Source organism: Perognathus longimembris, chromosome 18 (assembly GCF_023159225.1).
Source record: "Perognathus longimembris pacificus isolate PPM17 chromosome 18, ASM2315922v1, whole genome shotgun sequence".
In the NCBI taxonomy this organism is placed as follows: Eukaryota; Metazoa; Chordata; class Mammalia; order Rodentia; family Heteromyidae; genus Perognathus; species Perognathus longimembris.
Window position 1 is genome coordinate 804890 of NC_063178.1, and position 16929 is coordinate 821818.

The window sequence follows — 16929 nt, forward strand, 5'->3', positions numbered from 1 at the left end:
ATGATGACCTGAATTCAAGCCCCAGAAATCCTGCTGGGAGCTTAAGCCAGACACCAGGCCTGCCTAGCTGTAATGCTAGCCACTGCTAAACAGCCTCCGGGGGTCACTTAAACCTCGACAATACCACTAGAATAAGGACAGGCGAGAAGTGGACACCGGGCCCCTATGGCACCAACTTAAGTGGAGACTAATGCCCAGAACCAACTCTTCAGACTACAAAACAACTGACACAGGCCACTCCACTTACCGCCTGACTGGCTGCTTTTAACCAGATTGTAAGGAGTCTCATCTCAGGTGATCACTGTCATTTAGAAAAATAGAACTGTCAATGGTGGCCTAAGTGTCTGTGGGTCTTCATGCAGACGCAGACGCAGACATAACCTGCAAAGGCTGTGAAATGTGCAGGGAGCTCATCCTCTTCCCACCCATCCACCCAGAATCCGGTGTTTAGAACACTGAGAATGTGGCCCACTCCGCAATGAAAGATACTACTATCAGGAATGTTATCAGCATTCTACAGGGACACAGGGCAATGTAGCAACCACCAGGGAACAGCTTGGCCTTAGAAAGCCAAAGCTTGGAAATTTTACCTTTTAGTATTAGCATTCCCTATTTAAGTTGATGCTCTATGGCTCTGTGGCCTGGACTAGGCAGATTGGGCGGGGGGGGGCCTGCGCCTGGACTGGGCAGCTGGATCTGTCTGTCCCCAGCACCCAGTTCTCTGCCTGGGACCCATGGGCTCTCAGCATCACTACTGGTTTTATGTTTCAGACATTGCCTATTTTTTCTATTGAGCTCTGGGTCTCTTCATCAGCTTTTTTGCTCATGGCTGGTACTGAACTACTGGAGCCACATCTCCATATCTGGCTTTTGCTGGTTAACTGGAGATTTTTCTGCCTCTGTTGGTTCAGGCCTCAGCCTCCGGAGTAGCTACAGTGTGAGAGAGTGTGTGTGTGTGTGTGTGTGTGTGTGTGTGTGTGTGTGTGTGTGTAGCATGGGGCTTGAACTCAGGTCCTAGGCGCGCCTCCGGAGTAGCTAAAGTGTGTGTGTGTGTAGCATGGGGCTTACAGTGTATGTGTAGCATGGGGCTTACAGTGTGTGTGTGTGTGTGTGTGTAGCATGGGGCTTGAACTCAGGTCCTAGGTGCTGTTCCTGAGCTGCTTTTTTGCTCAAGGTTAACATTCTACCACTTGAAGCCATAGCACTGCTTCTAGTTTTCCAGGATTTAATGGGAGATGAGTCTCCTGGACTTTCCTGCCTGGGCTGGCTTTGAATCACGGTCCTCAGATCTCAGCCTCCTTAGTAGCTAGGATTATGGGCATAAGCCACCAGTGCCCAGCTCAAATATTTTTTGATAGAGCCAAAGTGAATAAGTGCAAGAGAGAGAAGCCAAGTATGGAAGGAGGGTGAGAAAAGAGCACAAAGCAGCTCTAACTCGCAGACAATTGCATCACCAAAACAGAAACGGAGGCACAGCTCAGCAGCACTGAAGTTTTCTGTTAAGCAGGCTCATGGAGACCTGCTCCAGTGCCATGTTAGACATGGGCCAGTGCAAACACTTGTTTCTACTTTGTTTTAATCTGTCCAGTTCTCCGCTTGCTTCCCTCCGTCCTCAGAGCCCACCTGAGCAGGCCCCATGGCCGGCACTGGCCAGGCTGGGGGCGGAAGTGGTCTCTCCGCACACAGGACTGGTGTCACACGTGAGACCAGATGTGGAAGGCTCTGGCTTGGGCTGAGGGTGTGGCTCGGTGCCTTGTCCCCAACACAAACAGGCCGCCAGCTTCACCATGGTTGTCACTGGCTCCCGCCATTTCCCCGAGCTCCTCTGTGACGTGCAAAGGCCAAGCCAGGGTGGTCACACAGGATGGAGCGCAGCAGCCCACGCAGACATCACGCAGCGGTGTGTGACGTGGTGTCTCGACAGGGCAGGGCGTCCGTACCGCCCCCGAACCGGCCTGGAGCTGGCCGGCGGGTCGCTCACTCACCTGACAGGAAAACCAGACACCACGTACTGAGCCGTTCGCGTAACTCAACAAAAACAGGGACCAAAGACTGAAGGTGACTTGGAACTGGCAAGTTTAATGAACCTTTCACGGACTGCCATTCACCCTGTCTGAAAAAAAGAATGAGCAACTTTTTAAATGTTCTTATGCCTGAAGGCAACATTTGCTCATAAGATATAAACATAGATAATCCAGTGCCCAAATCAGTGATTTACAGAAATCACTTTGGTTTATTTTTTTCCAACAAAGACGACAAACACACGATTCGGCAATTCAGTGTTAGGACAATGGCGAATACTGTTTGTGCAGAACCAGCGATCCTGGCCGTGAGCTGTGGCACACGGACGCCCGGGGCCTCGCAGTTCTCGAGACGGAGAGCCCGCGCGTGCGGGCTGTGAGCTGAAGCAGCCCAGGAGGGCACACGGAAAGCAAGCCTGGGGAGGCGGACACTCGGTTTGCTCTTGGGCTCCTTTGCTCACCTCGGTTACTGATTTTTGGTTTCTGAAGTAAACGTTCAACTGGAAGGAAGGCGTCGTGTGCTCTGCACAGCAAGCTCGCACACTTCCTTCCCTTCTCGCTCAAGCAGCTCTCCCCCAAAAACCCGTTTTCATGATTTCCATTACGGTTTGGAAAAGTTAGGAAAGTGATTTCAAGTATTCAATTCCTATCAAAAATTGGTATCAAAAGTAATAAAGGACCTAATTTCTTAATAATTTCATGTTTTAAAAAATAACTTAATGAGCACAAGGCCCGGGCCTTCCTTCCCGTCTGACTCCACGGCCAACTAGAGCTTCCTGACGCAGCGCGGGGCAGAGTCCGTGTTTAGCACCTCGATGACGGACCTCAACGTGGGGAACGTCTCCGACACAGATGGGAGAGTCTTGTAAGACGGTGAGATGCTGAAAGACAAACGTGGAGAAGGTCTGGGCGCTATGGCTGCTGACCGTGTCGGGCAGAGCCTGTGCCCCTCATTCCCGTGAGCATACCCTTCGCCTGCATGCACAGGACCCCAGGGGAAAGGCAGCAGGCGTGGTTGCTACCACCCAGCAGAGGCTGGGGACCAGAGCTGCTCAGAGCCTCCCTGGGGCTTTGGGAAAGCACACAAGAGGACCAGGTGCCTGTGCGTGTCCCTGGCCGGCTCACACGGGACAGCGCCGCCCCGCCCCGCCCCGCCCCGCCCCGCCGAGCTGCTTCTCTAGGCTCACCTCCCTCACCTGCACGGCCTGGACAGAGGCCTTCACTCAGACCACCACACACCCCGAGTGGGAAAACACATGCTCAGATGCACCGGGAAGGGCACTGCTGGACTAGAAAACCGCTGAAAGACTTGCTGTAGATCCAAGTACAACTTTTGACCTTGGGATCGTACCACTAGAACGTGGTTAAACTAGAAACCCCAAAGAAAAATTCATGGGAGTAAACTGGGAGATGGCGGCTATCAGAGACAAGCTCCTGCGTTCTAGACACAGCACCACTAGTCCGGGGATCGTGAGGGGCTCCTGCGGGGTGAGGGGCGGGAAGACACGCAAGGCAAGCCCGCGGGGGCTGGAGACACACGCAGGGAGGGCAAGGATGGGGCATGCGGCAGCGCTCGCCGCTCTTTGCTTCCTATCAAGTTCAGTCCTGCGCCATCGCAGTGCTGCCGGCGCGGGGAGCTGGGAAACAGGGCGAGCGGCGCGGCAGGATGGCCTGGCAATCCCGCGTGCCCACGGTGCCCTCGTCAGCCCTTCCTGGGCCACAATACAGTGCCTCCTCCCTGACACCAGAGCGCGGCAAGAAGGCCTCCCGGGGAGCAGCGCAGAGCTGGAGCTCGGGGCCGCTGGGACGCCCTGCCCGCACCAGGACCCGCGCCCGGAGCCGCTTTCCATCCACGCCGCACCCCGGACGAGCGGAATGCCAGGGACGGGAGGGCGCGCACGCGCGTCAGAGGCACCCCATCTCCCGCCGCCAGCCCCGCCGGCGCTCACCTTTTCAAGTTCATCCAGCTTTTGGCAACTTTGCTGAAGGCCTCGGAACCGGGCGCTGTCATCGCTTCAAAGTCAACTAGCTGAAAGAGCGCGCGGTCAGCCCCGTGATTCACACAGAAGACGACGTCGCCACCGCCATCGCCACGGCCCGCACGGCCCGCACGGCCCCACACGCGCCCTCCCAGGGGCCCACCTACCTTCCCCTTGGGGATCCTGCCCGCCACCTCCTTGCCACTGGCCATGAGCGCGCCCACGATGACGGAGTAGGCGATGACACTGTGCAAACAGAACACGCGTCGTCGGTCCCGGTCCACAGACAGTACGCAACGTTTACCCAGACTCAGCACTGTGTGCGATCAAATTCCACGGGAGGAGTCTTTGGATTAACATTAAATGTCTAGTTACCTGTAAGATTTTTATGTTGTTTTAAAATATTTTCTACTTTGCCACTAAAAAATTACCAATTTAAGGTAAAAGTCTCCAACAACATTTATCTTTTTGAGAAAAAAAAAAAGTATTACTAGTTTATTGTTGTTCTTGCTGTTGTCCTGGGGAGGCCCAGGCCCCCGCCTGCCCCCCCCCCAGGCCCAGGCCCCCGCCTGCCCCCCCCCAGGCCCAGGCCCCCGCCTGCCCCCCCCCAGGCCCAGGCCCCCGCCTGCCCCCCCCCCCCAGGCCCAGGCCCCCGCCGCCCCCCCCCAGGCCCAGGCCCCCGCCTGCCCCCCCCAGGCCCAGCCCACGGCTGCCCTCCCCCAGGCCCAGGCCCCCGCCTGCCCCCCCCCAGGCCCAGCCCACGGCTGCCCTCCCCCAGGCCCAGGCCCCCGCCTGCCCCCCCCCAGGCCCAGGCCCCCGCCGCCCCCCCAGGCCCAGGCCCCCGCCTGCCCCCCCCCAGGCCCAGCCCACGGCTGCCCTCCCCCAGGCCCAGGCCCAGGCCCCCGCCTGCCCCCCCCAGACCCAGGACCAGGCCCCCACCTGCCCCCCCCAGGCCCAGGCCCCCGCCTGCCCCCCCCAGGCCCAGGCCCCCGCCTGCCCCCCCCCAGGCCCAGGCCCCCGCCTGCCCCCCCCCAGGCCCAGGCCCCCGCCTGCCCTCCCCCCCCAGGCCCAGGCCCCCGCCTGCCCTCCCCCAGGCCCAGGCCCAGGCCCCCGCCTGCCCCCCCCCCAGGCCCAGGCCCCCGCCTGCCCCCCCCCAGGCCCAGGCCCCCGCCTGCCCCCCCCCCAGGCCCAGGGCCCCACCTGCCCCCCCCCAGGCCCAGGCCCCCGCCTGCCCCCCCCCAGGCCCAGGCCCAGGCCCAGGCCCCCGCCTGCCCCCCCCCCCCAGGCCCAGCCCAAGGCTGCTGGGTGCCCACGCGGTGGCAGGGGCCCTCACAGGTCCTAGGCGTCCATTTGTTATTTCCTATTTTTGTGTTGTCTCAATGCCTTTTAAATACTGCAGCAAAGATGAGGCCACTCAGGAGAGCGTTCTTTTCACGGGTTATTTCAGCCACATCATCTCAAGGTCAGGGATGTATGAGCGCCGGGTGGCAGGCCACTGGAGCCCCAGACACCCGTCTCCAGAGCAGCCAGACCTGGCGTGACCGTACCACGGCAAAGTCGGTGACCCAAAGTGTCCCCTATCTGGGGACTAATTCATGGGGAGGAGGGGTGAGGACAGAGAGACGGACCGACACACACACGCGTGCGCGCACGCACGCACACGCACGCGCACACACACACACACACACACGGCTCAGCGCCCTGTGCTCCTCTAACCAGCGTCTGAACACTACCTCTCCTAATGGCAGTCAGGAGGCAAGGGCAAGGGTGCCATTTTGGGTGTAGGTTTTAGAGCACAAGGCTCCCCATCAATTTTAGTGGTGTCCTATTTTGCTTTTGGGGGGTGCAGGCAGGGAGAGGGATGACGACAGGGTCTCACTACGTAGCCCAGGCTGGCCTGGAGCTCGCCATCCTCTGCCTCTCCCTCCCAAGTGCTGGTACTATATATAGGAGTGAGCCACTAGCTCTTGGTGTACTTTTGTACCAATATTCACAACAAGAAGCACAGCCAAAACAATACATGGTCGAGTTTAGCAATCTTCACGGCAGGATATCACTTACCTAGATCCTCGAGAGAGGGGCATTAAATTATAAAAGTAGTAAACTAGAGATAAGATCAAGTTGCAGACAGCATCAGCCTCCTAGAAGAAAAGGACAAGGTTTGTGGACTCACAGTGAGGCCAGAAGCCAGCGCTCCCCTGGGAGACAGACCCAGCACCCCAGACGGTGGGACAGGCGGCCCTCTCCCGTCAGGACCCACACTGCCTTCTGTGACAGCTCTTTTTCTCACAAAAGGATACAGAGCTGAACTTAGATCAGAAGCGGCACCCGGGAAGGAGGGAAGAAAATGAGAAAAAATAAGGAGAGGCCCAGGCCATCTTCGCTGTGAACCGACTTTTTCATTTCCACCTTATCAAAGCCTGGACTTAAGCATAACGCTGCTTAGCACTAACAGTATGAACTATAAAGCGATCACCCCCTCCTTACAGTCGCCAAGCTCAGGAAACTGTCTGCCCATAAGAATGGCAGAAGAAAAAGAAAAAAAAAAAAACTTAAGTTTTCGTTTTGGGAAAAAAATAATGAATTTGTATTTTTGCTTTGGAAAAAAAAAGACGAGAAGCACTTACAGGACAATTCAAGCTTGTTTCCACCATAGGACATCTCATCAAGGGGTAGAGGCTTTAAAGTATTCACAAGACATTTGTAGGACGAGTGGGGGACACATGAAACCTACCCCAAATTCTGATGAGAGAATCAATACTTTGCCTTTGGCCGTCAGATCTTTATAAAGTGCATCTATCTCAGCATGATACAGCTGTGTCCTTTCTTCTGTGGTTTGAGTTTCTACAGAGAACAGGATATTGCCAACTCTGAAAGTATAAGCAGGAGTATCAAAGGCATGTACTAGCCAGTGCAGAGAAACACACTGGCCAAAAAACAAGGAAGGAAGGGAGGAAGTGGGAGAGAGGGAGGGAGGGAGGCCGGTCCATCTGGTTCTAAGCCACCTTCTTGGAAATGCACTGACCGTGCAGGTGATGCTGCTCCCCTCTAAGCAAGCAAGGCACATCTGCTCACAGTAGGTCTGACCTCTAGTGCTCACTTTAAGAGCTTACGTTAGTGCACAGAGCAGCTGCCACACCCAGAGTTGAGAGATCAAAACGCCAGGTGTGCTCACAGGCTCGGTCACTGTTTCCTCAGTCCCTTCTCTGATGACTCGGGAGTCGGGGCCTAGGACTGAGGTCAGCAGGGGCTGTGTGGGGAAGATGCACGGAGGCTCATGAAGTCACTAACTCCATCCAGTCAGTGCTTACATCCAATGCCATCGGTTCCCAGAGCCTATATAGAAAAGCATAGTTGCTGCTTTGGTGGAAGCTAATTATGCCAGCAGGCTTGGGTGCAACACAGCTCGGCATGGTAGAGACGTGAGGAAGGGCCAGAGGCGGCTCCCAAGAGCAGCGGGCAGGTGGGATGGGGCAGCAAGGGCACACACTGGCAGGGGCCGGTGAGCCCGGAGACACATGGTCCGGGCTCCAGAGGTGATCTTGGGGACATGTGCTCCAGGTCCCAGCGGGAAAGAGGTCCAGGCGAAGCAGGGAATGCTGTGTGAGGCCGTGGGGGTGGACGGGAGCCGGTCTGTGTCGTGAATACAGAGGGACAGGAGACCTGGGCTGGGAATGTCCCGGCAGTGGGAGGTGGGCGCTGGCTGTCAGCAGGCCTGAGGCCCAGAGCAAGCAACAAAGTGGGCAGGCATCTGAAAGACCCCACAGCTGGGGGAGACGCTACTGCTGCCCAGGCATCTGATCTGAGGAGCCAGAAACCCTGAGTGGGGGAGATGTGGGAGGCTTAACTGGGCATGAATTGCTGCTGGGAAATCCTGTTGACTGGGAAAGGACTTTGCTAAGTAGCATGGGCAGGAGACGTAAACCTCAAAGATAAGGAAAACCCACAAAATCTGCTCAGTTGGTATTCAAGTGTTTAAGTCTTGACGTGGAACTAGAAGGGATGTCTTCCTGCAGCGGAGGGGAAGCAGGAAGTGCGGGCTGGGGAAAGTGTGCCCCGCCACGCCCTCCCAAGCCCGTCCAAGTCCCAGTCTATGGACAGGATGTGACCCATCTGACAGAGGCAGTTCCAAGTTACTGCCACCCAAACCCCAGGGATAGGGAAATCCGGGGGATTTCAGAGTAAATGAAATGTGACAAATACAATGCACACTGCATTACTTATCTGCAAATAAACAATAGGAAGTATGCTGGATGGTTAGTGACCAATAAGTAGTAGAAATTCTACACCTATACAATAGAATCCTGGTTGCTAAATTTAGCCTGTAAGAGAATGTCATGGTAGGCGGAAAAGCCTTGCAACATATGTACGTACTGGGACCTGTCTTTAAAGAGGACACTTTCTACCTCCACCTTGTCATCAGCGTGGCTCACATTTTCTACTCTTTTGATGCCTGAGCTCCATCGCCCTACACCGGCCTGCAACCCCTGCGCGGCCCTCGCCATTCCTTCCACACTTCAGAGCCTCCCGGGTCTCGGAGTGCGGGGCGGCCGCACACAGACCCAGGCACCTTCCGTCTCAGCGAGAAGGGAAGGCGGTGCCCTGCCCGCGGCCCCGGAGCCCCGGCCTGCGCCTGCATCCCCCCACGCCCCCCAGCAGCCCGCGCCTGCGCATGCATCCCCCCACGCCCCCCAGCAGCCCGTGCCTGCGCATGCATCCCCCCCACGCCCCCCAGCAGCCCGCGCCTGCATTCCCCCCCACGCCCCCAGTATCCGACCCCCCCTGCGCCCCCCAGCAGCCCGCACCCGAGCACGCGTCCCTCCTCGCACCCCGTGCCCGCGCTCAAGCACGCGGCGCCCCCCCAGCCCCGTGCCTGCGCTCGACATGCATCCCTCCACCCCCAGCAGCCCGCGCCCAAGCACGTGTCCCCCCCTCCCGCAGCCCGAGCACGCATTCCCCCCCCATTCCCCCCCCCCAGTGCCTCCGCAGCGCGCACGGGAACTCACTTGTCTCCCGTGATGGTGATTGTGAACCCGTCGTAGTCCTTCCCTTGATCTTTGAGGCTGGGAACTTTGGTGTTCACAGTGAACCCATCCTTCGTTTTGGTATTAAACTGCTTTGGAGGGTGAAAATAAATCCGTTACTTGTGTGAACCCCACGTGCGGCTCAGCTCGTGGCGCTGACTTCACCGTGGTTCAGTCGTGAAAATCACACAAGAGACAGCGCCCTGCGGCCTCCTCTCCTGTCCCCAGGCCCACGTCAGCTGCACAGCCGAGTCCCACTCCCGGAGCGCCCGCACAGACAGCAGAGGCCCGGGTCGGTCCACAGGCCTCGCTGGCCAGCCCGGGGTGTCTTCCCCCCTCCCCGGCCTCGAGAGCGGCCCTCCAGGATCTGCTCACCTGGGGCGACCACGCTCCAGAGCTCAGCTCAGCTGACCCTCCACCCCACTCAGCAGTAAGTGGCCACCCGGCTGGGCCTGCCAGCTCTCAGTGCCAGGTGCCCAGGCCAACGAGGACGACACCCCTGGCCGTGGGCCTGCCCGTCCCTCAGTGCCCAGTGCCACACGCCCGTCCTGCCATCCAGCGGGAGCTGGGCTCCCTTCCCTCAGGAACCAGTCTTTAAGTGCCTGGTTTCCTGTGTCCAGCTTAGGTGTGCAGTGGCCGTGGGCCAGAAGACCTCGGCCAGAAGCCCAGTTCGGATGAGTCTGATGCCAGTCAGTGCTCCACTACATTACAGATTGTGTTTATATGAGCGATTTTACATACCATGCTTCATCAAGTTCAAAACACACAGGTTAACATGCATGCACATGCCTATGTCATAATTATGCGCTTTTTTCTAGTGATAAACTTACTTTCATAATGGGAAGAAGATCTTCCACCTTGTGAACCTTCTCCAGAGCTTCTCTAACTTCCAGCAATCCCTTGGGGTTGTTGGCGCTACAAGGAGGAGGAGAGGAGAGAGGGCAGTCATGAGCTTTATTTAGTTGATACCGACTGTCCTCAGTGCGGGAGGTGCTGTCTCCTCCGGTCTGCCCCGCTCCACCCCGCCGACCTGACCGATCCACATCACAACGCATACCAAAACGGTGCCCTCCAACGTCTAGACTCCTCCTCACCATTCATTCCCTGACAAGGAAAACCACAATTTACACCGCACAGGCGAATGAGTTCAGGAAACTGAGAGGCGCAGCGCCCTTCATGGGAGGAGCCTGAACACTGGGCATTCTGCCGTCTGCCGGGGTCCTGGAGCCCCTGAGAACACCAAAGGACAACTGTTCCGCCACAACTCAAGTTGTAAACTGTGAGGCGGCTGACTCCAGAGAATTAAAGAAGAGGTGGTCCACCCAGAGGGTGGAGCAGGGAAAAGTAGCACGGACAGACCGCAGGCACTGAGGGAGTGAAGTAGGCACGGATGGACAGCCAGCACCAGCGTCTCCACGGACGGGGTGCACGTAACTCTAAAGCTTTGATTCCTCACATTCCAACCGCAATGACAAGCCTCAAGCCGCTCAGATGCGAGAATCCTGCCAGCGGCCTCTCGCTTTTCCAGGCCGAGCTCCCTAACAGATAAGCTGGAAAAGGAGACCAGAAAGGTCACAGCCGTCAGCCCAGACGCCGGTGCAGCCGGTGAGGAGGTGGGGAGCGAGGAGGGCAGGCTGGACGCTTGGACGCACTCTTGTGAACATCTGACCTCGCTCAGCTACTCACGCTCACAGATACAACAAATGTAACCTGTACGAATCTATCCATTACTGTGGAGTGGAACGCTGCAAGCTTACCCATGGTAAACAAGAATCCTGTCTTTAATAAAATGAAGTATTTTCTCAAAATATTCCAGATATCTCATGTTAATCACCTGACCCCTGAAAGGAAAAAATAAAGAAGTTAGTTAGTAGCTGTGTGCAGGAGGAGGCTGAGGAACAAAGGCTACAGATGGAGGGCAGAAAGACTGTCTCAGCCAATTAAAAACCAGAGCCAAACGACAGGACCCAAACAGCATTTAATTTCAGTTACACAGAAGGAAAACTGTCCAGAGCTTGCAAATATCCCTGGCCCGCTGCCCCCGCAGCCGGCTGTCCCCGCGGACCCCGCAGACCCCACGGGGCGCCGCTCTGGACCAGCAGTCGTGTGGCCCTAGCTCTCCTCTTGCCCTCGGGCCGCCCTCCTTCCTCTGCCCCTCCAAGTGCTGACTCCCTCCAGATCCTCGTGTTCAGCACGGGCAGACTCACAGAGCATGTGCAGCTACTCCCAGATGCTTCCGTGCTCCCAGCCTCCCCACTGCATCTGCCACGGGGTACCTGGCCCTCCCACCACTCCTCCCAGCCCCACCTCACACAGGTTCTTATTTCTGCTCCTGGCTAGTAGGAGTTAGCCACCAGTAACAAACCTACGCTGGACGGTCCTCGACATCACCTTCCCTAGGCTGGACACGCTGGACGGTCCTCAACGCCACCTTCCCTTCACTTTGCACCCACTGCCAGAGCTCCTGGCTCCCCATTCTGAACCCATCTCTTCCTCGCTGACTCCCTGCCACAGGGCTCCCAAGGCTTGTCACTGGCCTCGGCTTCCAGACCGCTTCCCTGCCCCAAAGGCGGCCAGCCCTTGGCACCTCTGCCCCTTCCCTCTGCCACCCCATGTGCCTGCAAGCACACACATCTGCCCACACCACTGCTCTGCTCACAGCTGCCCCAGGAACGGCCTCTGAACACAGAATATGGAGTTGCGCATATGTTGGCTTCTGTCTTTATGGCCACATTCCTGACCCTCTCTCCGTTGCCACCAGCCACAGTGAGCCTGTCAGTGTTCTGGCTATGAAGAATTCACCCGTGGGTCCTAGGAGTTCCCTGAACAAGGACCAGCCACCCCTCCGGTGCATCCTTCTGCGTGCTCCCTGGCACTTAGCACTCTACGTGCTGGCTGTGTCTGGCTCCGCCTTCCTACCCGGGAGCTCCCTGTGGTCAGGGCCTGTGCCCCCTATGATACTGCTGCTACATCTCCACCTGCAGCACAACAAACAACTGGCAGACAGTGGCCCTCGGTTACCACTAGTGACTGAGTCTAACTACTCTCCTGTGCGTGGCACCACTTTGGAGGGTGGTGAGCTGGTGGACGGGGAAAGGGGCAAGCTTTAGGCCAGGTGACCAACCCGCAGAACTGGGCTCTCTTGGGGAATGACCCTGTGACCGACCTGTGTTTGGGGGGGGGGGGGCTCCCCGCCACAGGAGGAGTATGTAAGCACAGCACTCTCCATCAGTGAGTTCCTGAGCTATTTCACACCCTAGGCCAAGCTCCATCCTCACCCACCCTGCATCAGGTTCTCTTGGAGCGTGCTGTCCTGCCTGAGCTAGGCTGGAAGAGCAGGAGGCAGGGCCGCTGCGTGGGTGCAGAGCTAAGCTACGTTTCCAGCCAAGCCCCCCCGAGAACACACTCCTCTGAAGACAGGAGCGCGTCCTACCTGATTAAGTTGATGTGGTTGTTAAAGCCTCGACTGAGGCTCCGTGCGGGCATCTGATCCAGCCACAGCACAGGCTGGTCGGGGTCGGCAATCCTGCAAAACAGCACAGCTTGTCAAGTCTGAGGCTAACCAAGCCCAGGGCTGTTTAGAGCACTTAAAATGTAATGTCCGTGAGTCTCCACAGAAGTGGAGTCCTCAGCCAAGGCCCAGGAAGAGGACTGCAGCCCCAGGCCTTATCTGCAAGACCTTAGCTGAAGGATAAAGAGAGCAAAAGGAACAGAGGTGTGGCCCAATTGACAGAGCACCTGTCTAGCAAGCCTGAGGCCCTGAGTGGAAAAAAAAAAAAAAACAGCATGTGGGGCCTAGTGGCAAGAGCGCTTGCCTCGTATACGTGAAGCCCAGGGTTCGATTACCCAGCACCACATATACAGAAAACGGCCAGAAGTGGCACTGTGGCTCAAGTGGCAGAGTGCTAGCCTTGAGCAAAAAGAAGCCAGGGACAGTGCTCAGGCTCTGAGCTCAAGGCCCAGGACTGGCAAATAAATAAATAAATAAAAATAGCATGTGAGCCTGCACACTGTACACTGACATTGTGGCTACACCAGGTAGGAAGCCAGCCATGATTTACTGGCGGAGCCTGCGTGGGCCTGTCTCCGGGGCGGCCTGCTGGTCACAGGTGAGCAGGACTCTGCAGTCTATACACCAGCGCATTCCCAAGAATCAGATCTGAGCGTTCCCAGGGGGCTTATCGTGGTCAGAAAGCGAAACGGAGTGCAGACGCCGCCCATCGCCCAGTACCTCCTCCACTTGACCGCGATGTCGAACACGTCCCGCCACTGCATCAACCTCGTCTTCCCGCTCACGCGCACCTTTGAGTTGGTCCACGTGCGCTGCACGGCCTGCATGACTTCCAGCGCGGCCAGGCCCATGGCTGTGGGGAAAAGCACCGAGAGAGACAGGGCTCAGCAGAGCATGCCACGGGCCCCCACCCACCTGCGCCCAGCCACCACTCCCTCACCAGCTACAGAAAGCTGTGCGCCTACTCAAGTCACCAGGGGTCCATTCCTCCTCCTCCTCCCATCAGCTGACAGCTGTGTGAGGACTTGAGCTCTAATTCTACAGAGAAAGTCTGGGATTAAAGAGAAAGTTCAGGGCTGGGGATATAGCCTAGTGGCAAGAGTGCCTGCCTCGGATACACAAGGCCCTAGGTTCGATTCCCCAGCACCACATATACAGAAAACGGCCAGAAGCGGCGCTGTGGCTCAAGTGGCAGAGTGCTAGCCTTGAGCGGGAAGAAGCCAGGGACAGTGCTCAGGCCCTGAGTCCAAGGCCCAGGACTGGCCAAAAAAAAAAAAAAGAGAAAGTTCACCCCCACCCCTTTCTGCAAATGGTTAAACCAGGTCATGAGCCCCTTAGCTGTCACTTTTGCTTACATTTGGTATGTGCTGCCGTCTCATTCAAACTTTGTAGAGCTGTCTCCTTATCTGGTTAGTACCTCATCTCCCTGGGACTAAATATATGTAAACTTTGCAGTTTCAGCCTTTTTCCGCCACCCCCCAACTTCCCCTAGGGGCCCCAGAGATCTTTGTTGGGCCATAGCTGTTCGAGCTCTCCACAGCCAGCTTTAAAAAAGGACCCTCAGGGGCCGGGAATACGGCCTAGTAGCAAGAGTGTTTGCCTTGTATACGTGAAGGCCTGGGTTTGATTCCCCAGTACCACATAAATAGAAAATGGCCAGAAGGGGCGCTGTGGCTCAAGTGGCAGAGTGCTAGCCTTGAGCAAAGAGAAGCCAGGGACGGTGCTCAGGCCCTGAGTCCAAGCCCCAGGACTGGCAAAAAAAAAAAAGGACCCTCAAACTCCTCAATGCCTAGCACCTCTCGATTCCACTCCTGTGGGTACGATCGCAAAGGCAGAAAGCCAAAGTGGTTCACGCTTGTCATCCCAGCAACGCAGAGGCAGAGATTGGAAGATGGCAGTTTGGGCAAGCCCAGGCAGAAAGTAATGGAAACTCTACTACAATCAACAAGCTGGTGTGGCAGCATGCACCTACCATCTGAGCTATGAGGAAGTGTAAGTAAGAGGACCGAGGCACAGGGCTGGCCCAGGCAAAAAAACAAGACCCTATTCCAAACCCAAGAGGGAAAGGGCTGGAGGCACGGCTCACATGGAAAGGCCCTGAATTCAACCGCCCATATGAAAGAAAAACAAAGCAGACATGGTTTAACTACCCCCCGCTCTTTAGCCAGGGATCTCCCCACTACTAGACAGTTTGTAGGCTACCTCTGTGTATTCTCTTGTTGGGCAGGAATCCGGGCGTTTCATACTGCATCAGCGATCCCAAACGATCAGCTGCACAGATCAGTTCCTGGACTTCAGGCTTGTAGCTGTCGAAATTCTGGTGCAGCACATCCCTGCAAGAGCACTGTGCACAGTCAGCACCTCCTCAAACCAGTCGACGGCCTCCTCCACGGGAAACGCCATGGCCGCGAGATCCTGCCTCCAGGGCCGGGGCACCCACCACACAGAGCAAGAGGGGGGAGCCTGTGCGGCAGCCCCCAGCGCCGGCTCTAACACCAGCCGCGAGTGCAATTCCACAGGCGCTCACTAGTGTTTCCTCACACACTTCTCCACAAAACCGGCTGTGTGCACTGATTTTCTCAATAAGCAATCAAATCCCAGAGGATTGCTCACCCCCATCCCCCACCCCACTCCAGCACTTGTGAGAGCGTCAGGGGTCTGTCCTCCCTGACCCCAGCCCCGACCCCGGCCTGGGAGAGCACCAGGGGTTTGTTCTCCCTGACCTCAACCTATGAGAGTGTCAGGGGTCTGTTCTCCCTGACCCCAGCCCCGACCCCGGCCCTGGCCTGGGAGAGCACCAGGGGTCTGTTCTCCCTGACCTCAGCCTATGAGAGTGTCAGGGGTCTGTTCTCCCTGACCCCAGCCCCGACCCCGGCCCTGGCCTGGGAGAGCACCAGGGGTCTGTTCTCCCTGACCTCAGCCTATGAGAGTGTCAGGGGTCTGTTCTCCCTGACCCCAGCCCCGACCCCGGCCCTGGCCTGGGAGAGCACCAGGGGTCTGTTCTGTTCTCTCTGACCCCAGCCTGTGGGAGGGTCAGGGGTCTGTTCTGTTCTCCCTGACCCCAGCCCCGGCCCCGGCCTGGGAGAGCTGCCTGCGTGATCTGGGAACAAGCATGCAGCCACTGTATTTGACTGCCAACATGCTTGACATCTGGGATGCTTCATAACAAAGAGTCCAATTCTTGTATTATTTTATAGTCTACAGAGTATTTTTATAATCTTTACTTGAACAAAGGAGTTGCCTCTTAACAAAGCAGTTTAGGAATACAATGTATCTTGATGCCTGTCACCCCCTTTATCCCCGGTATGTATAGAGGGGATAACAGTCTGTGAGGGTTGGTATCACTGGTATACATGGAGGGGATAACAGTCTGTGAGGGTTGGTATCACTGGTGTACGTGGAGGGGATAACAGTCTGTGAGGGTTGGTATCACCGGTATACATGGAGGAGATAACAGTCTGTGAGGGTTGGTATCACTGGTATACATGGAGGAGATAACAGTCTGTGAGGGTTGGTATCACTGGTATACGTGGAGGAGATAACAGTCTGTGAGGGTTGGTATCACTGGTGTACGTGGAGGGGATAACAGTCTGTGAGGGTTCAGGACGCTGGTATACATGGAGGAGATAACAGTCTGTGAGGGTTGGTATCACTGGTGTACACGGAGGAGATAACAGTCTGTGAGGGTTGGTATCACTGGTGTACGTGGAGGGGATAACAGTCTGTGAGGGTTGGTATCACTGGTATATGTGGAGGGGATAACAGTCTGTGAGGGTTGGTATCACTGGTATACGTGGAGGAGATAACAGTCTGTGAGGGTTGGTATCACTGGTATACGTGGAGGTGATAACAGTCTGTGAGGGTTGGTATCACTGGTATACGTGGAGGGGATAACAGTCTGTGAGGGTTGGTATCACTGGTATACGTGGAGGGGATAACAGTCTGTGAGGGTTGGTATCACTGGTATACGTGGAGGGGATAACAGTCTGTGAGGGTTGGTATCACTGGTATACGTGGAGGGGATAACAGTCTGTGAGGGTTGGTATCACTGGTATACGTGGAGGGGATAACAGTCTGTGAGGGTTGGTATCACTGGTATACGTGGAAGGGATAACAGTCTGTGAGGGTTGGTATCACTGGTATATGTGGAGGGGATAACAGTCTGTGAGGGTTGGTATCACTGGTATACGTGGAGGTGATAACAAGTCTGTGAGGGTTCGGGACGCTGGTATACATGGAGGGGATAACAAGTCTGTGAGGGTTGGTATCACTGGTGTACATGGAGGGGATAACAGTCTGTGAGGGTTGGTATCACTGGTATACGTGGAGGGGATAACAGTCTGTGAGGGTTGGTATCACTGGTATACGTGGAGGTGATAACAAGTCTGTGAGGG

At 56.5% G+C, this 16929-nt stretch overlaps 1 protein-coding gene across 9 annotated transcripts in view; it reads right to left on the reverse strand.

Annotated features, from left to right (window-relative positions):
• Positions 1 to 2059: 2059 nt before the first annotated feature.
• Ttc13 (tetratricopeptide repeat domain 13) overlaps positions 2060 to 16929 on the reverse strand; it is a 46695-nt gene continuing 31825 nt past the window's right edge. For 4 of the 9 annotated variants that reach the window (XM_048367428.1, XM_048367425.1, XM_048367423.1 and 1 more), the window contains 11 exons: positions 14738 to 14868; positions 13256 to 13388; positions 12458 to 12550; positions 10782 to 10865; positions 9855 to 9939; positions 9007 to 9116; positions 6735 to 6870; positions 6062 to 6141; positions 4168 to 4246; positions 3971 to 4050; positions 2060 to 2902 (listed from right to left, as the gene is read on the reverse strand). In XM_048367428.1, coding sequence (XP_048223385.1) covers positions 2788 to 2902; positions 3971 to 4050; positions 4168 to 4246; positions 6062 to 6141; positions 6735 to 6870; positions 9007 to 9116; positions 9855 to 9939; positions 10782 to 10865; positions 12458 to 12550; positions 13256 to 13388; positions 14738 to 14868 — 1126 coding nt within the window. In that variant the 3' untranslated portion in view covers positions 2060 to 2787. Of the gene's footprint in view, positions 2903 to 3970; positions 4051 to 4167; positions 4247 to 6061; positions 6142 to 6734; positions 6871 to 7818; positions 7875 to 9006; positions 9117 to 9854; positions 9940 to 10034; positions 10575 to 10781; positions 10866 to 12457; positions 12551 to 13255; positions 13389 to 14737; positions 14869 to 16929 lie in introns of those variants that run through there. The other 5 variants (XM_048367429.1, XM_048367427.1, XM_048367424.1 and 2 more) reach the window with 3 other exon arrangements.